Source organism: Misgurnus anguillicaudatus, chromosome 19 (assembly GCF_027580225.2).
Source record: "Misgurnus anguillicaudatus chromosome 19, ASM2758022v2, whole genome shotgun sequence".
In the NCBI taxonomy this organism is placed as follows: Eukaryota; Metazoa; Chordata; class Actinopteri; order Cypriniformes; family Cobitidae; genus Misgurnus; species Misgurnus anguillicaudatus.
The window spans coordinates 48336518-48363511 of NC_073355.2; the positions used below are offsets into that span (position 1 = coordinate 48336518).

A 26994-nucleotide genomic window follows, 5' to 3' on the forward strand; every position below is an offset into this window, starting at 1 on the left:
ATCTATTATTATTAATATAGGCTTCTTGTGTGTTGTCTTGATCAAATTTGATGGCAATTACCTGAAAAACAATTACATCATTGAGACTTCAATTACAGTACAACTAAACAGAGAAATGTATAAGATTTTGTGTCTATTCATACCTGTGTTATTTGATCTACAGTAGATGAGAGAGCAGAACAGAAGAGCAGATCCACATGCAGTTATACAGAGAATCAACACCATTATGTGTAAACCAGAGAAACCTGTAACACACACACACGCACGCACGCACGCAATATCTTAAGATTAATATCCTATATTCTGGTATTGAAAGATTTTAAAAGCATGTGTGTAGCAAGTCACAATACTAACGCATGTGCTTTTAACTGTTTAAAAAATACATTTTTAGGCCTATTTATTAAAGGTAACAATAAACTGAGTATTATATACCTAATATTTAATATTATACAACAGTTCTTTCTGGTTCTCGAATCTGATTGGCTAAGAGCCATACGGTATTGTGCTGATAACAGCACTGTAACCGCTTCACCTTTCGTATTATTCCGCCACCTAGTGAATGGAGGTCCTAAGCAGGCTCATCTCTGAATGGAAAAACACAGACGCGCTGTTTGAATCACGCTCCGTGTGTCTCATTAGTTTACTAGCTCATAAATCAGTCTGAATCCCCAATCCGAAGTTATTAGTCAAAGATCAGCGCTCTTGGATGTTACGTTACAGTTAATGGGAGAAATGTCTTGTCACATCGTGTGGACGATTAACACTTGGAAATAGGAATATAAACACTCGTTTTTTTCTGGAGCTATATTTCTTATCAGAACGCGAAAACACCGTGGAACTGCAGGTAAGCACCGCAGCCCCGCAGCTTTTAAATGTGGACATTGATTTACTTTATCGTGACCTGACTATTAAAACATGTTATGAGATATCGCCACTGGTATATTTTTTAAGCAGCATGCAAAAACATATCTCTGACACTTATAAAAAACAGTTTTATATAGTACTGACAAGAACAAAGTTTAATAATAATAATCGAGTGCTCGTATCACGTTAAGAATAAATGAGAAAGCAATAGTAACGTTATATGTTATAAAAAAGTAGTTTTATTATCTTTTACCTCGCGCCAAAACAATAACAACACAAAAGACACTAAATATGAATTAAAAAACAAGTAATAGTTTGATCATGACACCAAATACTGCTGATTTGATCTCATTTTGACGATCATAAACAAACAAGGCCAACATGAGAGCCAGGGTATCTCTTTCAGAGATGTAGCCCAGAGAGGGCGGTGGTCAGCGGGGCGAGTGAACACTGACGTCCGCTCATGCTTTGGTTCTCATTCGTACCGAATCTCACTAAGCAAACGTTCAAACAGGCGCTATCTTTACTAATCGACTGCAGATTTAAATATAATACATATACATTCTCGACTGAACTAATCTTAAAACTACACTTTGTGACCAAGAAACGGTAATATAAAGTAACGGCTTTTCCGTCCATTGAGTTGTTATGAGCTTCAAAGCAGCCGAAAGTTTTACCTGTCATTCTGGCCGCCCTCAAATCCGTGGCGGAAGAAGTAGTTCTCAAACAAAGAGGCTTTTAAAATAACTCCGTTGTTGTTTTCTAGTTTTCGTTTTTCAAACGTGTGCCGTCGAACTGTTGTATAAAAGCAATATCGCTCTCGGAGTCGTGTGATATAGCTCTATATCATCACGGCTGTGATTGCCTCCGGCACTCGGCCTGCGGCCTCGTGCCTCTGGCCTAATCACAGCCGTGATGATATAGAGCTATATCACACTCCTACTCGAGCGATATTGCTTAATTATAACATAATACAATTGATTGCAAACAATAGTGTTGGTTGTAATGGATTCATTACGGTAATTAAGGTCTTAATTTAAGCAATTAAATTACAGTTACTTATGATTTACTTTAATTAAACAGAATTCTGTATGAAACAATACTGAAACTAAAATCTACATTTAAATGTAATCTTACTTAATGGAATATCTTATTTTGTTAGAAATTTGTTATTTTCGTTAAATTCATTGGTAAATATATTTATTGAAAAGTGTTAAAAAAGTTTAATTTACATGTTGGTAATGTAAGTTAATCTTGTTTTTTTCCAGATATTATTATTTTTGTCAAAAGTTGACATCTCTCTGAGCAGTTTAAGTAGTTTGGTTCTTTTAATGTAGTTTCATTTGTTCCAATTTTTAAATGAATAAAGCTAGAGCTTTTATTTTTGGTCATCTCAAATTTAAAGAAAGTGTTAACAAATAGTTTTATTTCTTTTGTCCATGACTTCTTTTCATATTCTTTTCAAAATATGTGTTTGGCGCACCATGTAAACTGTGCTTCACGTGTCTTGTCAAAATCAATGCCTGCAGACGTGTCTAAGGGGTTTATGATAAAAGAGACGCTCAAGTTTGCCACTCGCTTAATCTCATGCGTAATCAAAGTTTAGTGTTAAGTGAGTGTCTGTTGAGTATTTGGTGAATGTGATGGTCTATTTTATCATAAACCCTTTCGATGCGTGTGCACCAGGTACGTATTTTGACATGACACGTGAAGCACATATACTTGATGCAACAAACACATATTTTGAATTCATGCCCCTCGGAAGAAAAGTCATTGGCCGCCAATGTTCACCCGTGTGTTTATTCTGCCTCATTTATTTAGAACTGACATTCTGAACTTAAACATTATATACATTTTTCAAAATGTATTTGAAACATGAATTTTTAAGGGCAAAAACTATGCAAAATCCACTTTTACAAGGTTTTTGGACATAAATGTGTGTTGGCATTATGTGAACACAACAACCCTACAAAAAAATCAACCCTCTTCTTTTTAATCCCCATTAAACGAAAGCAGTCTCATTAGACATGCTGTTTTAATTCTCCTGTTAATGTGATGTCACACTGATAAAGCCCCACCCACAGCTGCTGACTGACTGGTAAAAGCTTTTCTAAATGTGTTTGTTAGCACACTGTAGCATTAATTTAGTTTAGATTTATTAACATTGTTCTTATTAGATGTCTTACCCAGTCTCTCCAGTATTACAGTCGTGTTTGCTGATAGTTCTCCAGTAAACACTTGACAGATGTAAACTCCTTTATCTTCAGTTCTGACTCTCTTTAGTCTGAGAGAGAAGTTTCCTCTGTGGATTTCTTTGGTGAAGAACTCAACTCTGTCTCTGTATCGCACATCTGGTGATTCTGATACATTTTTGTTGTTTTGATAGAGAAGAACCAGGATGTCTCCATCTTTTTGTGCTTTCTTCCATGAAACTTCTTCAGGTTTGATGTGAGAGTTCACAGAGCAGTTCAAAGTGACGTCATCACCCACAGATGCAGATATGGACTGATTTGATCCTGACACAATCAAACGCTCTGCAGACACATAAACAACATCTCATGGGGAGTCACAAACATTTGCAATTTGGCAAGTAGTTCTTTCTCCAATTGTTTAGATGTTTCTAATTTTAAACATACTTTTGCAAAATCAAAGGGACATTTTACATAGACAATGTTTTCAATCCCAGCTATCAGTTACTAGGAGTTGCTGACATGTTTCAAAATGGTGTTATGTTTTAGGTTACAAGACAGTGATTAAAATAATAAAAGGTTGGATTTGATGACTTGCACACCAAACTCAGAAATCGAAAAAAATAATAATAATAAGATAAAGAAATTTACTTTATGGCTCCAAAACACTCTTTGTTCAATATCTTAACCAAAACACATCAAAACTTTTTACAAATTCACAGAAGATCTTCTCACAGTAAGAGAAAAAGACCAAAAGCACAGATTACTCAGCTCTGTATAAATATGTAAAGTAGCTGCATTACAATTAACGCTGCAATAGTTTGTGCCTTGCTCACCCCTATTTTGAAAAATATTGGTAATCCTAACATTACTCCCCCATGACTTTGACTAATGCAAGTCAAAGGGGAACATTTTTTTAATGAAATATATTGGCTCTTCTTTTTTTCTCCACTTTATTACATAGTCCCTTTATTTTATCAACAACTGTTCTCTCTTTAATATACATTAAAAGTTTTTCCTCCCCTTTTACACTCAACCAGGGGGTGGGGGTGGGGCATGGGGGCCCATCAAGACTGCCTATGTATAGGGCCCGAGATCTTGTGCAACGCCCCTGCACTCAACTCCTAATTAATGCAGGATGAATAAAAATTGAATCCAGGATATGTTCTTTATATTATATAAAGATTTAAATAACAACTTGTGAAAAGTGGCGTAATAGTTCACCTTTAACAACTATCAATCAAACATCAGTTTAGTAACCAAAAAATTGTAAGATAATAATTATGATAATAATTAGCACTGATTTATTTTTCCACTGATTGGTGCTTATCCTCCATCAATGCCTCTCTCTCGACCCCTAATGCAAATGAAAATAATCATCTATTTTCTACTTGATGGAGGGTCTTGAGCACTAACAGAGGTCTCCAATCTTTTTGTGAGCAATGGCTACAACAATGGACAAAACAATATAGTTAAGTCGTGTTATAGTCACAAAAAATGTGTTTAATTTATTCGTGTCCATGGCACAAAATTCAGCTTTTTTTACGAAAGTCGTGCCACAGACATGAAAAACTATTGTTAGAAATTCGTGCCATGAACAAAAAAAATGAATAAAATTTTTTTTGTGACTATAACACGACTTTCCATGAGATCATATTGTTTTTGATATAGTCTCCTTAAAACTTTCCTTTCACTTGTTGATTTTATTTTACTTGTTGGTATGTTTTATTACTGTTTAAAATGTAAATTAACATAAAAAAGCCAATCAAATATAAAAAATATGTAATAAATAAATACATTTTGATTATTTATAGAAGGTGCTATGGCGGGCAACTCACAGACTCCGTACGGACAACGCTCTGCAGAAGTCATGCTGGAGACCACTGCACTAACACATATACTGTACATATATCTCAGTGACATTTAAACAAAAAACACATCACAATATGTTCAAACACATTATCCTGTTGCAGATACAGTAGGCCTGGCTACTAGACTGTCTTTAAAGCTAAAGCTGCAGATTAAATCTCTCACGTCAGGTCACGTATGCCTGCTCAAATACCAATACAAACACATATGTGAACTTTAATCAGTGGTCAATAAGCACAGCCTTGGACAGCGTTCACATAAGATGAGAAACTTTAATGTGTGACAGCGGGGTAAACAAATGAGCGAGCTACCTGCTCTTGAGCTGCTTTACATAATCTTTCTTAAACGTTGTTGATGGCCAGCAGATTTTCTAATACTAAAGTACTGCGAAAGTACAATAGGGCTCACACAAACTCACAGGCTGAGGCAGATCGGATAACTTACTGATTTGCTAACAATCAAACTTATCAAACATCCAAAAAGACATTTGACTTGTTCAAGTAAAGTGATTTTAGTTATTATAATCATGTTTTAATCAGATGGCCTTTTTCCCCAAGTTAATTTCTTAAACGCGGTTTGGTGTATCTCGGGCAGAGCTGTGTTTAACTTGCTATGCGCAGCCCGACCAGTGCATGACATCACAGCACCACGAGAGTGACCTGAGAACATACAGAGTTGTATCTCATGATACTACGATGTCATACGCCAACAGATCTGCACAGTGTAAAGTCAAACACACTAAACGCGCCAAATCATACTGATCGTGCCTATTTGATCATGACAATGCATATTAACTTTGTTTAACAGGACTTGAAAAGACTCGGGGTTCATGTCCGATTCCAAATGTGTTCGAGTACGAGTTACGAGACTGAGTCAAAATCCACCTGAGTCCGAGACCATTAAAGTACGGTCTTGAGTACGAGGCCAAGACCAAGTTTTGAGTCCACAACACTGCTGTTTGGACAAATAAACATGAACACACTCACGTTTCTTTATCTGAGAACAGAAGAAGATAAACGTACGAGAAAAAAAATTATGCATGAAGGTAAAAGCATTCCATTGATTTAACATTATACATGATATCTGTATTGAGTTAATGCAAAATACATACCATCTGAGATCATCACATGTATTGCAATCAAAAAGCAGTGAAGAAGGATTATTTTCATAGTTATCTCCTAAAGTGTTGCATTACATGTGTCTAAAATTCCGTCTGTTTTACTTTCACTCCTGTGGATAATTAATGTTTGACCAGTTATCCAAGTGACTGTGATTGGTTCATTCTGACTGGATGCTCTAAAAGCTTTCATGCATGACGCATCAGAATCAATCTGGATGATACTGATATCATAAACAATAAATAATAATGTTAAAAATGCACAAAGAACCAGACAACAATGCCATGTTTAACCCAGCTCTGACCTGTCCATTTCCACATGCATGTCTATACAATCACATCTAAACATCACATTAAGCTAAGCACCAATACTGTAAATACACATGATGTCTGTATCTACAGTGTTAAATACAGATTCAGTTATGGCAGTATCTGTAGTTTTAGCTTTAAATGAACTAATAACACAAGAAAAAGTAGAAAAGTTTAATAATTCAGTTAAGCATTAATAAAAAAGTGGTGTTGTTACTTATGTTACGTTTTATCTTGATACACTGTCCTCATAAACTATCAATACAGAGTTAATTTTCAACTCATACTGGACAGAATACACCCAACCATAAGTTATAATAACCCAGCCATTTTTAGTGTATTGATAACAGCACATCATTGGGTAATGATTAACCCACCGTTGTGTAAAGGTAGGTAAAAACTTTCTATTGGGACAGCTCACAAAATAAAACAAATAATTAAGGGCATTTACTACAATTCCAATGACTACAATTCAATCAGAACCAATATCTTAAGGTTTTGTGTTCATGGGAACCCCCAACAGCCATCAACAGGCCATCAACTGAGACCTACAACAGACAGAAGAGACTCAGAAACATACAAACCTCAACACAGATATATTTTCTTAAACAGAAGTCCCCTATTAAAGTCTACAGCGAACGACCGGTTTGGACTACAACCCTCTACTTCCCGGTTGAATGACGTCAATACGTTTTTAACTAAACTCCACCCACGGGAACACACCAGTCACCAGCTAAGTTCAAACGGCTCTGGCTAAGCTAAGCTGTTGTCGAATCACAACACACTAAACGGCGGCTGTTTGCACAGTGAAAGCCAAGATGAAAAGATAAGCATTCTTCTACCTAATGTGTCATTCAACTATATTCATGGCCATACCCACCATTGAGGTCCCCGAGGTCCAGACCTCTGTTATTTTCTGACACTCATCTTACTTGACTCAACGCTTACCTCTCGTCTGGCTTCTTGCTGCGCAGACCGATCAGCATGTGACCGACCGCGAGACAAAGTCACATGACAAAGTCAAATTTTTCCCAAATTTGGATGATATAAATGACATCATAAACATTGTAGATAAGACACTCCTGTCTGGTAGCATTCTGAAATTAAAAACACACTGATTATTTCCATGCTTATTAATCTTAATGCAAATCAATTTCAATCAAACGTATACATGTCAAAGTATTCGCCCATTCAACCTTTCCACAGAATTCACAAAATACTCTCCTATATGTCTAATGCTGATAGCACCTATACCCCCACCCTATATTCCAAAACATTATCAACTGGCCCTTATGCAGCAAACAGATATTTGAGCAAACAAAGCTTAGAAAAGAAAACAGGATCAGCTAAGTATATTTGAAGAGTTTGGTTCCAAAACACAAAAATTTTGGTAAAAACTTTTCTGTACCAAGAAAGTGACAAGATAAAAACAACAATTTTCTGTTACAAACTTTCACATAGCATCTTTAGGTTATAAAAACGTAGATTATCAAAGATTTATTATAAAAAGAATGATTTTTTCCACAAAGTGCAATAAATCCATGACAAGTTTTTTTTCAAAATGCTATAAATCTATTCAATCAATGTATAAATGTCCATTCATCTTTCCCATGATATATTCATTTAGTTGACTAGTGGTATACACTGATTAAAAAATAAACATTAAAGGCGTTCTAAGCGAATCTGTGAGACGTTAGTTTTTGTTTATGTTTGAATTGTTTCAAACAGACGGAGCGTAGCTAACTCCTCCCCCTCCCTCTCCCTTCTGTGCTTTCATGAACACGCCCAACCTCGTTTTTGTCATTTATTGGCTGGAACACTTTGTTTTGTTTTGTGGTGCTAGGTTTGGCCACTGTGTTTATATTGAAGTTTGTGGAGTCTGGGCTGTCTACAGAGATCGCATTTTTTACAGTTTAATCAGCGGACAGGCAGCAAGCAGATAGTGAGGAGATGTTTGCTGTATACACTGAAAAAAAATGATTCATTGAATTCAATCAATCCCTTTAAGGCAAGTGGTTGCAATCAATTTATTTAAGCTACATTTAAACAAAAGTTTTATATTTTATTTTAGGTACTAATCTTTTTTGTTTAAATGTAGCTTAAATAAATTGATTGCAACCAATTACCTTAAAAAAATTGATTCAATTCAATGAATAATTTTTTTTCAGTGTATGTAACAAAAAATGTTTTATGGTCTAAAACGCGTGAATTCGCTAAGAGTACCTTTAATGGCATTAATCAAAACACTTACGTCATATTAACAACACTGTCATTGCTGCGGTTATACTTGACGTCGTCTCTTTAAATTTTTCACAGCAATCAGCTGTAAAATGTTTTGGTCCTGCTCAATTTTCGTTGACTTTGAGTAAAATAATGGAAAGTTGTTCATAAGATCCGCTGGGGTCAATGTGTTATCATGAGAGCAACTTGATGCTGTTGGGAGAACAAGTCTTCTCCCGAGTGCCTCTCGCATAAATTATTAGATGTTGATGGCTTACGTTTCTTTCCCGTCACAGAAAACCACCACAGGTTTATCAATGCAATTAAAGTATTTTTTTGTTTTTGTTTGCTAGTTGATCACGAAGTACAAAGTAGATGAGGAAAACTAAGATTCCGTGTAGTCAATGCGCCGAAAAAGTAAAAATTTACTTTTAATGAGTAACTAAACCCTAAACCAACTATTTTTAGTTAAAGATCTGTAAGAATGATGCTTTATAAGTGCTGTTCATTCATTTTAGTAAGTTTTTTGACATTTGTATATAAAGTGTTTCAATACTGCAATATATGGTGTAAAAATGTCTGAGTGCTGCCCTCTTCAGGTTGAACGGTGGCCACTGCAGTTGAATTTTCCTATTGGATGTTGGGTCCAAAAAGTAACTCGTGACATAAGCAGATTCAAGCTCACCACGCCCTTGTTACGATCTCACTACACACTTAAGTTCGTCCCCTCTCTCTCCGTTGGGATCTGCCCACTTTTCTTGCATTTTTCAAATATTGCCAGTGGGTGGAGTCAGGCTCTGACCAGGGGTTTACTTACGCTTTAAATACTGACCTGATATAATACTGATTTTGGCAGTAACTCATTTAAAAAAAAATGGAACCAAACTCTTCATTTTTATAAATATTAGGATAAAGATAGTTTCAAATATTGCTACATAAATACTAGATTAGAATAAAAGCTAGATTTTTAACAGTTTAGAAGTAGAGCTAATTCATGTAACGTGCACAGGTAAATTTTGTTACCCTTCAGACCCAATGTTGTAAAATTGCAACATTGACATAACAAGCTCAAAATCTAATATAATCAAAACATTCAGCTTTAATGCGCTGCTTTCACTCCCTCCAGCAATTCACTTCCCATTATTCAGCGTGTTTATTAACAAAATTCAACGCCACCATTTAATTCTTGAAGAGATTTTTTTACTGTATAAAGATTAAATTCACTGTGTTGTACTGGACTGCTGCTAAGCTTGAACTTGAAAACGCGAGGCATCACATGCGCGATACAGTGCTTCATACACCGAGATTAAATGTTCATCTTTTGCCTTAAACATTTTATTGCATAAGGTCTTAAAGCCTAATAAACTGTACATTGTAAAAAAAATCCGTAGAAATTGCAGCTGAGTTGCCGGTAATTTACCGTAGATTTAAATTTATGTTATTTACTGGCAACATTTTGTTCAAAGTTAAATGAACATTAAACATTTACAAGTCTTTGTCTTTACAGAGTAAAACTAAATAACAGCAAAACATTCTGGGAAACAAAATCTGAAGCAAAAAACAGAAAAAGGTTGATGATGATTTCTGGTTCTGGAAAAGGTACAACACACAGTACTGTATCAACAACATGTCTTAGAAATTAGCCATAGAGATTCCCTATGCTGGTCAGCAGCTAGTAAAATAATCACTATAGGTTTGATTTGTGTAATCAAAATACATTATTTTACTAAACTATACAATGAGTTATATCCAGTGTTATCCAGTTAACATACTGTAATTAGATGAATGACATACATACTTTAGTCTTCTATTAAGTTCCCTCAACATGGGCATCATTCTTACCTCTCTCTCTCTCTCTCTCTCTCTCTCTGTCTGTCTCTCTCTCTCTCTCTCTCTCTCTCTCTCTCTCTCTCTCTCTCTCTCTCTCTCCCTCTCTCTCGCTCTCCTCTACAATGTCAAAAGATCCTGCGTGCGCGTTCTTGAAGCTGCTCTGAGTTTTTTCGCTTGAGCTGCATATTTTCAACTTGCGCGAAGACGTGTTTAAAGGGAAAAGCGCGTGTTTTCGCAGCAATTGGGCCGCCCGATTCGCGTCATTCACAAATTCAGAAATATGACAGCATACAACGTTACTGTTACACAGAGTTACTACAAAACACGTGCGCGGCGCGGGCATGTATAGCATGAGAGAGGGAGGCGCCCCCCTAATATAATGGTAGGGGAAACACTGAGTACACATTTAAACATTTTCCCCAAAACACAATCAGTTTCATCTTAACATTTATATACTTTTAAACATCGTTTTAACATCATATTAAATGTTGGTAACATTTTATTATTTGGATTAGTACCTGAAAAGAGGGAGAAGAAAACTCTAAAGACGCTGAAGTTTCCCCACTGCGAACTTTATGTGTAATGAAGAAACCCCGCGAGTTCTCCCCCAGTGAAGTGAATCAGGCAAAAGCAATCCCCTGCGATCGAGCAGGCAAAAGTAATCGATCGAACGCCTTCTTGTACCCAACTCATGAATCTAATATGACATAGATGAACTAAAATAACAAACAAATTACATTGTTAAATTTTATAAACAGTTATAAACTTAAACAATTACGCTTCACATAATGACTTATAAACAGATACTTCACAAAATAAAGACTAACACATATTTCAATAGATAACAGTATATATGAATTATAAACATATCCACACCATATGTGACGTATTTTCACTGTTTCACAGATTAATGAATATTTCTTTGTAAATACATATGATTAATAACCATTTCTTGGTAAATACATATTTCAATCTACCACACACTACCCGACAGAATAAATGTTGTCTCGACATTATATTTCTCTTTCAACAAGAGTCTTTCACTCACGAAAAAATTTTTCAAGAGTTCCTTTAACGGTTTTCCGTTTTAACAGTCCATAGATTGCCCCGAACTTGTTCACTTTCTGAAGCAAGTAAATAGTATTTTGAAGTGCAAATCTTGAAAGAGGTAAAGAACAACAGTCCATAGTTTCTTTGAGTTTCAATGTTCAACAGTCTCTCAAGACTGGTTCATAAGGCAAACAGTCCATTGTTTTCTCAAAATTTCAAAGTCACAAAACTGTTAAAGGCAATTGTCCTTAGACAAAACAGTCCATACTTTTCAAACGTTAACAGTTCAAAGAATGTTCATGGCAATGTTCTTAAAACAGTCCATCAGTTCAAAATGCCAGACTGTAACAGTCTATAATGCAAATAGCAAATTTAACAGTTCATGGTTCCCATTTAATGAACACCATACACAAAAGGCATCTGGTAACAGTATTGCTGAACAGGTGGCAACCATGTCGACAGTCCTTAAGTAGACACATACGGTAAGTTTGGTTGTGGTGTTTGTAAGATCCCAGTTAGTTGTCTGACATTATAAGTCGGTGTACCCAATTCATCATATGTAAGTAATCTTGGTGGGTATCTTTGCCTTCTAGGTAGCTGGTTAGTTTCCTCTCTTTGACTCTCTTGGTCACTTTCAGGGAATGACATGGGAGCCGAGACTTTTTCATCAACAGGTAAGTTTAACTCTTGTTCTGTCTCTTGATCTGTCCCCGCAGGTGGCTCTTGATCCTCTTGGTCACTCTCCTCAGACGACATCGAATCAGGAACTTGTTCCAGAACCCAATTTTGCTGCTCATCAGGCTCTATGGTAGGTAGTGATTTGAAACTTTCAGGTTCAACAACACAGTTTGGTTAAGATACTTGTGGTTGTACATAATGGAAATTGAATTCATCTACACTCTAATCATCAGATTCCACATGGCTGCTTTGAGGATTTTCCAATGCACATTTGGGTCTGACCTTTGAAGGTGGAGCATTTTCAAGAGGTAGGTGATCACAAGGCATTAGTAAGTTACGATGGAGGACTCTGGATCGTCCCTTTCCCTTTTCTGGCTTTACTTCATAAACTGGGAGCTCACCACCCATCTGTCTCACAACTACATGAATGTTGTCTTCCCAGAAATTTCGAAGTTTTCCAGGGCCCCCTTGTGGTGTTAAGTTCTTTACCAGAACACGATCACCTGGCTGCAGTGTGGTACTTCTTACCTTACCATCAAAATTCTTTTTGCTCCTGTCAGCAGATTTTTTTTGCACACTCTTTGGCAATTTCATATGCCTCTTCCATTCCACGTTTCCATTTCTCCACATATTCTATCTGATTACAGGTAGACATTTCTGAATTCAAGCCAAACAACATGTCGACCGGCAGTCTTGGAGACCTTCCATATAACATGTAGAAAGGAGAAAATCCTGTTACTTCTGAGCGGGTACAATTATAAGCATACAGTAGCTTATTCAAGGAGTCTTTCCAGTTCGACTTTTGACTTTCTGTGAGCGTTCTTAGCATTTGTAACAATGTCCTGTTAAAACGCTCGGCTTGGCCATTGCCTTAAAGGTATGGGATCGTTCTGGAGCCGATGATGCCACAATACTTTTGGAGCTGTTCAAACAACTGATTCTCAAACTCTCCACCTTGATCATGATGGATGCGAGAAGGGAAACCAAATTTTAAGGCAAAGTCATTAAAAATCTGATCTGCAGCTGTTTTCAAAACCTCCTTTGCAGCGGTCTAAGTGGAGAAAGTCAATTGAAATCAGTTCAAAGGGCTGGGTCGTAACAATACTTGTTAATGGGGCTCTTGTCTCATGACAGGGCTTTTTCTGCTTCAAGCATCTGCATGTTTTGGTGACATAATGCTCAATGTCTGCTTGCATATATGGCCAGAAGAAACATTCACAGATGAGTGAAAGAGTACGATCTGTCCCTTGGTGGCCCATTTCATCATGAAGCTCTTATAAGACTGTTCCTTTAAATTTTTCAGGGAGGACCACTTGTGTGCGTGTGGAAGTAATTCGGCAGAGGATTCCATCCTTGTTAATAGTAAGCTTTCCCCATTCCCGAAACAGGCATTTTGTTTTTAGGCTGTATGATTTGAGATGTTTCACTTGCGGTTTGGTGTTAGACAGTTTGCATTTATATACAGAACTAATACTCTGGTCATTCATTTGCGCCTCTTTGATCTCATTCACCGACAATGGAGTTATTGTTGGGACTGCTGGACGAGCTTCAAGAGATGAACAGTTGGTTGACACTGACCAGGGGATGCTGGGACCTTCTTGAGCTTCTACAGCTTGAAATGTTGCACATATAACATCAGATGACAACTCCTCAGAACACTCTTTCATCATTGTACCAATGTCAAGGGGTAATCGGGACAATGTATCAGCATCAATATTTTCACGGCCGGGCCGATATTTGATTGTAAAGTGGAAATCTGCCAATTCAGCGACCCACCTGCAACCTGTGGCATTCAACTTGGCAGTTGACAGGACATATGTAAGGGGGTTGTTATCACTATATATGTTGAAAGTTGGGGCATAATACAAATAATCACGGAATTTTTCGGTGACTGACCACTTTAAAGCGAGGAATTCTAGCTTGCCTGAGTGCAAGTGGTAGTTTTTCTCAGCAGCTGATAAAGTCCGGGATCCATAGGCAATCACACAAAGTTTCTCACTTTGTTTCTGATATAATACTGCACCTAGACCTTGAGCTGATGCGTCTGTATGCAGTATAAAAGGCTTTGAAAAGCCCGGGAAAGCTAATACAGGAGGCAGAAGCAAACAGTCAATCAGTTGGTCAAGAGTGTTTTGATGTTGTTCAGTCCAAGTAATGGGCTTACTCGAGGGAACAGCAGTTTTCATGCACTTTGTCTTTAATCGTTTCTTGCTTTCTTTCAGGTGAGCATTATTTTCTGGAGTACTCTTTAACAGGTCGTATAACAGGGACGTCATTAGGCCTATTTTAGGGGGGCTGAAGCTACCCCAAAATGTTCCTAAGCCCCCCTAAATGATTATAAGAACAACAGTAAAATTTGATTTATCAAAAACCGTATCCTCATTAATATTTAGACTCAACAAATGTTATATATCCAGCTACAAAAAAAACATCTGACAAGTCGGACAGAATACGCTAGATGTCGAACGTCAAGTGACCAAACCAGAAAACGGCGATCGCTTCCGGTTGCCTGTATTAGTGATGGGTCGTTCGCGAACGAGCGGCTCTAAGAGCTGATTCTTTGTAGCGAACGAGCAGAGCCGAATCTTCAGACGCATGCAGGGGAGCCGGCTCTTCTAAGGGAGCCGAGCCAGAAGAGCAGAATCTATGAAAAGAGCCGGACTGCCATCACTAAAATGTAGAGCCAGCGCTTGAGCCGAAAGAGCCGAATCAATGGAAAGAGCCGGACTGCCCATCACTAATACACACGCTAGTACGCACGCTAATGGTGAAATAAAGATTGGTAAGTGTCGTGATACGGAGGAGTGAAATTGTAAGTTGTTTTTAATTACCTGCTGGCTGCTTACCTTTAGCTACGTTTTCTTGAGGTAAAAGGAATGGGAATATTTTGGTTTGCTATGTCATGAAAAACTTTAGTCTTGCACAAGCAAAATACAAGAAATTGTTAACTTAGCAATCTAATCACAACTCTTTATTCTTTGCCAACAATATAGGCCTAATAATCTTTAAAATAAAATATCTCTAAAATAAAATATTTCTAAAAGAGGCATATTCAACAGTATCAATCCCCATAGAATGTTGTTGTCACTGAAAACTAAATGTCATCAGGGTCCCTGTTAATGCAATACTGTTGTATCCTTCAATTCATTGAGCAGATGAGATGGATATTAGAAAATATTTTAGGAGAGAGAAAGAGAAGCAGCTGCAGGAGATTGGCAGGCCAGTTGATTCTGAGGGAACCGGACTTGGTGTGATTGAGGTCAGTAATGGTCTATAGGTCTAAGGATTGTTTTTCTTTTCTTTTCTTGAATTTCTTATAACAATAAGCATTTGTTGGCAGGTCTAGGCACTATGCATAACATACACTACATTTTTTTTTCATTATATTTAATATGCTAGCTATATTCTAACTAGGCCTGAGACTATTTTAATCATATAATGTGATAAATTAAATATTAAATACGTAGATGTTACCTAAAAGTAGGCTAAAGATGAGTAAATGCCCACACTCTCCACAGATACACATGTGAAACAAAAATGAAAGCAGTCATACAGTACATATTATACAGTAATCATTACTCCAAATCTTTTATTCCTTCCGCCATCAGGTTATTGTATTTATACAGTAGCCACTTTAAAAAGGATCCATATCAATAGCTTACCTGGTAAAATACTGCCTTTTTGTTGTTGATTTATATTATACATTGTATTAATTTGGCAGAATAAATAATCTTTAATTGAGAAATGCTCAAACCTGTGTGTTGTCAAATGTCACTATGACTTTAAAACTCTAGTTCTTGGGTTAAACTGTATGCAAGTCAAACAAAATTGCACTCTGATTGAACCTATCCACCATAGCATTCTGTGTGTGGTCAACTTAATATAGAAATTAGATATAGTATGCTATTACTTTATCATACAGTTACAAAAGCATACAGATAGCATTTAAGTCATTGCTTATAGAATAACTAATCAGGAGCAAAGTCTGGCCTAAATTCCCCCATGCAGCTTTGATGTGTCTAAAAGCTAACATTACAGTAACTTTTATTTAACAGAGTAGAAATGGAAGAGGAGGATATGTCTGTCATGTTTTACTTGTTAACATCTTGGTTTCTTGACTGGTTGTTGACATAATTGTAGCTCAGATGTGAGTGCAAAAATTTTGCAAACACAAGTTACAAATACTCTGGGGGCTGAGCCCCCCCTGTCTTCCAATCCTAGTGACGTCCCTGTCGTATAAAGGACTAGCAATGCGAGAGAAATCTTTAATGCACTGTCTGTAGTAGCTAAGTAGACCAAGCATTCTTCTCAGCTCACCAACATTCTTTGGTTGTTTATCTTTCAGGGATCGGACAGCTTCTGTGTCAGCAGGATCAACTTTACTTCCCTCTTCTGAGACTATTCTACCCAGGTAACGGACTTCAGGTTTGAAAAGCTCACACTTACTTGGCTTAAGTTTGATGCCATGTTGCCTTAGTCGTTGCAGTACTTTTCTTACATCCTGGACATGGTTCTCAAAGGTCTTACTAAACACCAAGGTGTCATCCAGGTAGGGGATGCATATCTCATCTCGCAAGCCTTCTAAACACTCTTCCATACATCGCTGGAAGGCTGCGGGCCCATTCATCAAGCCAAAAGGTACGCGGACCCATTCATATAGGCCCCAAGGTGTCACAAATGCTGTTAGATGTTTACTCTCCTTTGACATGAACCCCTGGTGGTAGGCCTTCCCCTGATCTAATGACAAAAAGCAAGAATTACCACCAAGGCTGTCCATAATATCCTGTACCCTCGGAATTGGCTGCCTATCTGGGTGAGTCTTTCGGTTCAGGTCCCGATAATCGATGCATAAACGGAGGCTACCATCTTTCTTTCTCACACACACTATTGGAGAGGAGTATGAAGAGTTAGATTTTTCAATCCAGCCTTGGGCTATGAGGTCATGTATATACTCTTTCATCTCATGATAAAGAGGCTTTGGTACTGACATGTAAGTATGACTGACTGGTTCATCATCCTTAAGGGAGATACTCAATTGCAAGTTTCGGATGCACCCAATGTCTTTGTTTGACTTAGAGAATGAATGGCACTCTTCCTTTAACAATTGCTGTACTACCTGTCTTTGGTGTTTATTCAGGTGGCTGACATCGACGGGTGGGACCCATTCATCGGGACTGATGTTATCGTGACAAGTATCTGCAGTCTGGATATTACATACCCCAACAGAGGTAGGGTTTGTGGGCACATTAAACATACTAGCAGGGAATACATTCTTGACGAGCTGTAATGTACCCATCGGGGTCTGGCCCATGAGAGTTACATCATGATCTGTGTCATTGTACACCTCAATCACGATATTTGTTGGAGCTCCTTTTCTCAGCCTCACTAAACTGTCTGTGAGTTCAAGCCCCTCTGGCCACTGGGGGTTTACATCAGGTTCAAAAATGAGGGTGCTATCCTCTTTAACTGGCTGCATGTACACTCGACATGAGACCTGCACAGTACTATGTTTGGGAATGTTAACATGCACTTTTTTGTAGTTTTCACTATGTATTCACATGAATTCTCTGCACTCACAAGTTGGATAAATGTCTGAACTTTGCTCCTTTTTAAGCTGGGGAATGCAGCTTTCACAGTTTTCGCCAACATTTTGTTGACAGTGTTTGGTTGTTTTTGCTCAATGGAGTCCACAATTTGCTCTATCACATTGAAACCTATGATAGGGTGTGAGAGGTTCTGACCCCTAGTTACAAGCATAGGAATGACAAGTTCAGTTTGGTGCGATGTCTGTGATGATAATCTGAATTTCACTTCAACATACCCGATATAGGGCAGCTCAATGCCATTGGCAGCCACAAGGTTCAACGTATTTGGAGCCTCCAGGATATTGGAAACATCTCTCAACGGGACTTCTGGTAAGTATTTCTCTTTCCACACTTCATCAATGACACATACCTGAGAGCCTGTGTCCCATAGTGCTTGAGATGGTTGGTCGTGCAGGTAACACTCAATGAGACATTGCCTTCCAACTAATGATGTCACAGGGGAATACTGATTCACTTGGGTTTTGCAGGGAGCGTGAACACTCATGGTAATGCAGGAATTTGACACTGAACTCTGTAAGTTGATACAAGTTCGCTTGTGTTCAGTCCAATGGTGAGTTTGGCAGTTTTTACAACAATACAGTACCTTTTTACATCGTGAACACTGTTTCATTTGGTTCTCCGTTTTTCCACAAGCTGCACATATTTGAGACGGGTCAGTGGATATGGCTACTCCCTGTCCTGCGGAAGTAACCCCTCTCCATTTAAAGAACTCTCTCTTGAAGACTTGATACCACGAATCCCACATCCTGCTTGGAAGTGCTCACTACTGCCACATCTAAAGCAATGCATGCAACGGTCCTCTGTTCTTTGCTGCTGACAACTGAAGCACTTTCTGGTTTGGGGATGACTATTCTGTGCATAATATTGTCGAGGCATATACTGAGGTTGAAATTGAGTGCTCACATTGGTTTGATTGGCACCTGGTGACGCCCAATATGGTTGCACTGGACACTGAACAATTTCTCGGTCAAAGGCTCTCTGTGTAGGAGCGGCGCATTGTGGTGAGGCAAAGGCTGGTTGCTGCAATGATTCTCGAATGTGAGCTATTTCAGCACTGAGTGTTTTTAGTGATGCTACATCAGTTCTCAGTTCTTTAAGTTCTGACAACACACTGGAGGATGGTTTTGGTGCACTTGAAGTCACACTGGATTTCTTATCAGTAGTTTCATCACTGGACGTAACTGAATGAACAACAGTGTTTGTGTGCTGTACATTGGTTTTCTTTTTTTTTGCCTTTCTGTCTCATTAGCACAAGCAATGTTTAATCTCTCCAACAGAGCCTCATCTGTGGTTTTCGTGTCAAGAAGAAGAGGCTGCAGATCTACCTTAATGCTGTCACTTTGGAGACTGGTGAGTACAGTATGTAAGAACATGCTCTTAACTAATGCTGGATCATATTTAAGGCCTGATTCTGCCTCTTGAGACGCAAACAATATTTTCTGACGCAGATCTAGAGCTCGCATTAGAAAATTCTGAGGCGTTTCTTTGTTTCCTTGGCATTTAGAGGTAAGCTGCTTGTAAAGTTCGGTTGCACTTCTTTCTTGGAAGTGGGAACGCAGAATTCGTCTAAGCGTAGGTAGAGTTAGGTTTGGCTTTCCTTCTAAATAGCTTCGCAACTGTAAACCAGGAGAAATGGCACAAATGACTGCATCACAAATCTCACATTCTGGGTAGCCTCGGCTCAGACCGTTCTCAATCTGGTGTGCCAAACTTGAAAAGGTCAGTTTCTCTTTTTGACTTGGCTCACCGATTTGTCCAGAAATTTTAAAATCTTTGCGCCATGGTGAGCTTAAATGTTGAGCATTTACAAAAGGCGTAGCAATTTGTGGTTGAGGCTGGACAACGCCTGATTTTGTGCCAAATTTGTCCAATTGTTGAATTTCAGTCAATTTTTGTTTCATTGCGAACTTTAGTTCATCTAACTCCTTTTGCAATTTATCTTTTTCTGTGAGTTTGCCTTGTTCTGCTGACTCGTTTTCAGTGGCTGTATTCAATTCTATTATTTTATCTCTCAAGCTTAACAGTACAGACATGCCATCATCTTCTAGCTCTGCTATGCCCTCTTCAAGATGTTGCAGTATGTAAGAGATCAGAGACATGCGTGATTTAGATGGGATATTCTCTTGATCTGATATTTTCAGGAACTCACAAACACTGAGGAGTTTGTCTTTGGATAGGGGATTTAACATGCCGATGACCTCAACTTGCATTTCCTCTAGCACGGTTGTCTCCATTTTTACACTAGAGTGGACCTTTTCACTGAGTAGTGGCTTACTTGAGACTGAGTGAAGTTGTCGTATCACCTGATGATCTCTGTGGCCTCAGGTTACGGTTAACTCTCTCTTTCTTGCATTTACCACAGGAACTCTTTCCACCCCACTGTTGATCTGGGTTGTTTTAGGGGATGTACTGCATCAGAAGTTGTCTGCCAGGTAAGTGACGACCACTTTCTGAAGAGTAGATCCCAGCAGTGCCTCCAAATGTAATACCTCTGAAAAGAGGGAGAAGAAAACTCATAAAGACGCTGAAGTTTCCCCACTGCGAACTTTATGTGTAATCAATTTTCATAGCAATTGACAATAAACTTTACAAAACAGCATCAATTGTCTTTTTCTTTTACACATTTTTACATAAACTGTCAATCAAATACAATTTTAGTTTAAGGTGACCAGACGTCCCCGTTTTCCGGGGACAGTCCCGTTTTTTGGTGTTCTGTCCCCGACTGAAGCTGTCCCCGGAAATGTCCTCGTTTTACAGCATGTCCAAAACAACCAGCAAAAACACAGAAAAACCCGATCAACATGTAGCCTTTGTAGTACCAGACCGGAGCAATCATGTAATGATAATTTTCACCAGCAGAGGGGGCCGCGAGCTACTTATTACTTGCGCACGCCACTGATTTAGCGATGAAGAATTTACAACGAGACACATGAGAAAGCATCATTATCATCAATCAAGTTATCATAAGATATGAAAACAGTTAAAGTTATGGGGGCTTAAGGTACTAACTACTCATGTTAAATTAAAATAATAAACCAATGAAGTGAACTGATCACAGTATGTTACGGAGCATTTGTTTTCCGTAGGCTAAATATGTTTACATTTTGCATGATTCCTTCTGTTCTTCACGTTCACAATGTTATGAAATCAGCTGAAGTAGTACCTTAGAATTCATTTTTGATGAGGTATGTCTCTTGTGTAAAAAAACGGGAGAAAATTTTTAGGCTACAGAAATTGTTCAATTTACTTTCTTATTAGTATTTTCTCTTGTTTTCAGTACAAATACAAAAAAATTCTTAAGTCAAGATGCATTTTCTTGATGGGCAAAATGACCTAAGAATATAAGTCTAATTTTTAGACCAAAATATCAAACTTGTGCCTAAAACAAGCAAAAAAATCTACCACTACTTAATTCAAGAAAAAATATTGTTTGTTTTAAAGGGATAGTTCGGCCAAAAACGATATTAAACCCATGATTTACTCACCCCCAAGCTGTCCGAGTTGCATATGTCCATCGTTTTTCAGACAAACACATTTTCGGATATTTTAGAAAATATTTTAGATCTTTCTGTTCATTAAATGTAATGTTACGGGGTCCAGCAATAGTCCACGACCTTCAAGTCCAAAAAAGTGCGTCCATCCTTCACAAATTAAATCCAAACGGCTCCAGGATGATAAACAAAGGTCTTCTGTGGGTAATCCGTGCGGTGTTGTTGTAGAAATATCCATATTTAAAATGTTATTAACGTTATAAACTACCTTCCGGTAGCGCCGCCATTTTGGAGTGATGCGCATTCAGGATGAGAGCTTACGCAGCGTACAGAGTTTCTCTGCTGCTGCTCTGTCCCCCCGCCCTCCGAATTTGTCATACGTCACTAAGAAAAGTGCGTACACTACGCTAATACTCTCTCCTGAGTCTAAGATGGCGGCGCTACCGGAAGGTAGTTTATAACGTTAATAACATTTTAAATATGGATATTTCTACAACAACACCACACGGATTACCCACAGAAGACCTTTGTTTATCATCCTGGAGCCGTTTGGATTTAATTTGTGAAGGATGGACGCACTTTTTTGGACTTGAAGGTCGTGGACTATTGCTGGACCCCGTAACATTACATTTAATGAACAGAAAGATCTAAAATATTTTCTAAAATATCCGAAAATGTGTTTGTCTGAAAAACGATGGACATATGCAACTCGGACAGCTTGGGGGTGAGTAAATCATGGGTTTAATATCGTTTTTGGCCGAACTATCCCTTTAAGCACAAATTCACTTGTTTATTTTTGTTTTTGTCTTACAGCTAGATTTTTCTTAGGGGATTTTGCTTATCAAAGAAAATGCATCTTGTTTTAAGACTTTTTAGATATTTGTACTGAAAATAAGACAAAAATTCTATTAAGTAAGAAGAAAGTCATTTTTTTGCTGTGAACCCACAACAATAAAAAAAGAAAAAAAACATGCATGTTGTCCCCATTTTTTAATTCATAGATGATAACAAATGAAATTTTAATGATTTTTCACCATTTAACTAGGAAATGTCCCCGGTTTTCATTTAAAAAATCTGGTCACCTTATTTTAGTTTCAATAATTGAGTAGATAATAATTAATACAGTTTTTTTAGAAATATCTGATACAGACAATTCAAAATAACATGTAAATATAAATCTTTAAAATAACTCTCATCTGAACATACATTAGTATCTTAAACTGTAATGCACTTTTCACATTCTTCAATATATTCACATTTTTCTCAGTAAATTAACCAGTCAATACTAAATAAACAGAAGTAAACATTAAATGCAATACGCGAAAATGTATTAAGACTCTCAATATGTGACCTCAGCTGTGTCCCAATTCAGGGGCTGCGACCTTCTAAGGACGTATTTTAAGACCGATTGCGTCACAGCAGCGCGACTTCAGGCTGGTAAGGACGTCCCAATTCAAAGGATGCTTAGAATGAAGCCTCAAAATGCATCCTCATTTCTCCGCGATGTTAAGGATAGAATGAATGGATCCTTAACAGCCGAGGATATCCCAAGATTCTTTGCGCGCCTGCAACGGCGGCTGGATATTATAAAATAAACAATTAAAACCTTCATTAAATAAAAGTGTGTATTTATCAAAAAAAAAAGTTTGTCACTGTTTTAGTATTATGTTTTGTGTTAATATTGCATATATTTCTAAGGTTGATTAATTTAATTGAATATACTGTTGAATAGTTTAATCTACATCAACGTGTCATATTTTCTAAACTAAATTAATATTTTTCTGATTTCATATTTATTTTAATAAGTCAGAAACGTTTCCGCTATGTCCTGCTGACAGACGCAGTAGGTGACGCCAATTATGGGTCGTCCGAAGGTTAGACCGTCTCATTTCAGTTCTCTTCGAGAACTTCTGAGGCTGCCACCTTGAAAGACCGAGTGCTCATCTTTAAGGTCCCATGCTTATAAGATCGCAGCCCTTGAATTGGGACACAGGTCTCGTGTTGTTATCTGGGCCTTACACCATCTCACGCCTGACCTCGTGCATCTCTAAACTAGTACACATTTAAACATTTTCCCCAAAACACAATCAGTTTCATCTTAACATTTATATACTTTTAAACATCGTTTTAACATCATATTAAATGTTGGTAACATTTTATTATTTGGATTAATACCTGAAAAGAGGGAGAAGAAAACTCATAAAGACGCTGAAGTTTCCCCACTGCGAACTTAATGAAGAAACCCCGCGAGTTCTCCCCCAGTGAAGTGAATCAGGCAAAAGCAATCGATCGCCCCCTGCGAACGAGCAGGCAAAAGTAATCGATCGAACGCCTTATTGTACCCAACTCATGAATCTAATATGACATAGATGAACTAAAATAACAAACAAATTACATTGTTCAATTTTATAAACAGTTATAAACTTAAACAATTACGCTTCACATAATGATGACTTATAAACAGATACTTCACAAAATAAAGACTAACACATATTTCAATAGTAGCCTATATATGAATTATAAACATATCCACACCATATGTAACGTATTTTCACTGTTTCACAGATTTATGAATATTTCTTTGTAAATACATATGATTAATAACCATTTCTTGGTAAATACATATTTCAATCTACCACATGTGCATCTAACATAATATTGTATTTATCACAATAGTTGTAAATTGTTATTAGATTGACCTCAGGACAGAATGACAGGTTATTCACTTTGTATGGTAATTAACATAAAGGATACTGAGAACTGCATAACAGGATGCATCAGTAAGTATCCATAACAGGTGATCATAACTTTTTATTTGCGGAGGCACAGGGAACAAAAACAAAGTGTTGTTCACATTACATGTACGTATGCGCCAATTGCAAATAAAACTTTTTGATCTACTAGTGTGGTTCCCACTCCTGAACAGGGTTTTTTTAAAGTTGGGACTGCTCTATGGATGTAACGATTAACCGTGCAAATGCGCATTTTCTCAATGAATGAATCTGAATGAATAATGCTGAAATCCCAGCACATCCAAACGCCAGGGGGCGCTCTTGTGCAGAAACTCCCTTTGTGCCACGGAAGAAGTAGCATTGCAAACGCTATTCCAGGAAATGTCAACAGGAATATTATATCACTGTTCTTCAAGTAGTCAGGTATTTCCATGATAATAAAGAATATTTTGAATGATTTTGTTTAACGAGTGTTGCTTTTTTAAATGCACGTTATATACAACTCAGACTCATGATGATTTTGGATTGATAAGGTTGTAGTACAGCTGGTATATAATTAACTAAGTTTATTTATGAAAAGACACTGTAAAACAATTAAACCTTATGTGGTGTTGTTAACCCAAATTTGAACCTCAGGTTGAACTGGTTACAGACATGAAACTCGTGTTCCTAATCTCTTTGTCACCTACCGGAGCGGGCCTTTAGCGCCCCTCCGGACGTTTCACCTCGAGGAGGTCCCCAAAGGCACCACCAATGACCAGACACGAAACCAGATAAATAAAATTTGAACAATCTTTATTTAAATTATTTAAAAGCAGAGAAGGGGATAGGGAGTGGGGGTTAAAATGATCTCTGTGTGTATCTTTGCAGGGGGAGTGGGAGAGGGGCCAGGGGGGAAAGGGACGGAGCTCCTTCGTCCCCAGTACGTATGACTTCTGATGTGTACAGGTCGTGTCTTCCTCGGTTTCTCCTTCGTATACACGTGGCACTCTCCTCAACTCCTGGAGGCAAATAAAACACACAATTAATAGGGGGTTTCACTCCAGTGGTCACCTGTATGTTGAGGTCCTTCCTTGGCGGAGCCTGGTGGTGGGCTATGGAACGGGGCCAAGGCCGTGCCTCGCCGTGAGAGGTGAATCCTTTCTCCTGCTCCTCAAGGGTACTCCATCACCTGTATGTTGAGGTCCTTCCTTGGCGGAGTCTGGTGGTGGGCTATGGAACGGGGCCCTCCTGTGATCACAAACAGTTAGAGACTTTTTGGGGCCTGGTTCTCTCTCCAGGTGACGCAAGTATACTGCAAGGGGGTACAGGGGCAGCGAAGGGGTGGGGGAGGGACTCGCGGTCTCAACAGGTACGTATAGCTCTCGACTTCTCTCTCTCTGACCTCCAACTGGCGAACACACTACATGGGACGTTTGGACGTAACAGATAGACGTAACTCTCTAACTTTACTTTCAGTTCTCCAACAGGCGGGCACACTACGTGGGACTTTCGGACGTCACAGGTAAGTGTAACTCTTAACTTTACTCTCAGTTCTCCAACAGGCGGACACACTACGTGGGGCTTTCGGACGTCACAGGTAAGTATAACTCTTAACTTTACTTCCAATTCTCCAACAGGCGTACGTACTACGTGGGACTTTCGGACATAACAGGTAAACGTAACTCTTCAACTTTACGTTCAGGTCTCCAACAGGCGGGCACACTACAAGGGACTTTCGGACGTAACAGGGAAACGTAACTCTTCAACTTTACTTTCAGTTCTCCAACTTGTACATAGAGTTTTACTCACACTACCTTTGGCCTTCTTTCACAGCGTGGAGGAGTAAGGAAGAAGACGGTACACCACCTGACCAACGGACCAGTACAGGCGCCTGGGTGTAGACTCGCTCTTCGCCTTGTCCCAGGAGGGTCTAAGAGGCACCTGCTTCACAGTGAACAACGATCGCTCCTCCAACACACAACAGCACAGGTTAGGTAAGTATGACACTGGATTTTTCGTCTAGATTGTTTTCTACTCAATACAGTATCAGTGTAACACTTGATTTACCGTACTCACGGTTCTTCCTTAGCGGCAAAATACCCGCAGACCAGGGGGGATAATAGGGGGATCCACGATGGTACCACCGCTTCGGCACTCCTATGAGCCTACTCACACGGTACTTCACCTGGAACTGTAGTCAGGATGAATGGCAAAGACACAGCACTACACAGCAGCACTCCAGTGTACACACAGCAATTTAGCACACTCACCCACCGCAGCCCACACTCGTTTGTGATATTAAAGGCCAATCTCTTCCCGTTCAGTCCGGCTTGGTATCGGGAGAAGCCATTTGAACCCGTCACGGGGAGTGGGATGTAATACATCCGCCCCCTGGTTTTGCTTTGCCAGTCGCGTCCTTTGTTGGCACACCCACTGCTTCGTGCTTCCCAAGTGGGGCCACTATAACACAAACTCTCAGCTTTTTTACACACAGTTAGTCTTCACTTCAGTCATTCACGTTACAACAACTATGTAGGTACTCACGACCTTGTTCTGGATCTCTCTCCTCACAGTTCCTTGCTTCCGGGTTAGCAGCATATGATGTTTCAGCAGCATTCACCATACGCTGACTTCAGGCAAGGCTGACTAATGTCATATGATCGGTACCTCTTTCAGGGAAATGATGCAGCGAAACGCCGCTCTTCTTAACAATCCACTTGTCCTTACTTTGTATTCCATTCGTCCCGTCCGTCTTCGCCCACACGCTGCCTAACTGCGTATCCATACGTCCACAATCGAACACAACCGAACTCACTTCCTGGTTTCCTGATGCTTCTTTGACTAGACAATCACAACTCCTTCCTTTTTACCTCCTTCGGGCCCGCACTCTTTTCACTCGCTTCAAGCGATCCCCGGATCAACGGCGCCTTCAGTCTCTTCAAAGGAGTGTGTGTCTAGGTCCGCCCTTGGCGGAACGGAGCTCGCCCCGAAACCAACCGCCCTAGGCAGAACTGCATCTGCCCAAAGCCAACCGCGCTTCACTTGAGTTTCTGTGGA

At 38.7% G+C, this 26994-nt stretch overlaps 1 protein-coding gene across 1 annotated transcript; it reads right to left on the reverse strand.

The window, feature by feature from the left end:
• Positions 1-72: 72 nt before the first annotated feature.
• Positions 73-6195, reverse strand: LOC141350878 (butyrophilin-like protein 9). Its single transcript, XM_073856718.1, has 3 exons — positions 6034-6195; positions 3051-3398; positions 73-245 (listed from the first exon to the last, which is right to left on the reverse strand). The coding sequence occupies exons 1-3, from the start codon at positions 6089-6091 to the stop codon at positions 73-75; spliced, it is 579 nt and encodes a 192-aa protein (XP_073712819.1). The 5' UTR covers positions 6092-6195.
• Positions 6196-26994: the final 20799 nt, after the last annotated feature.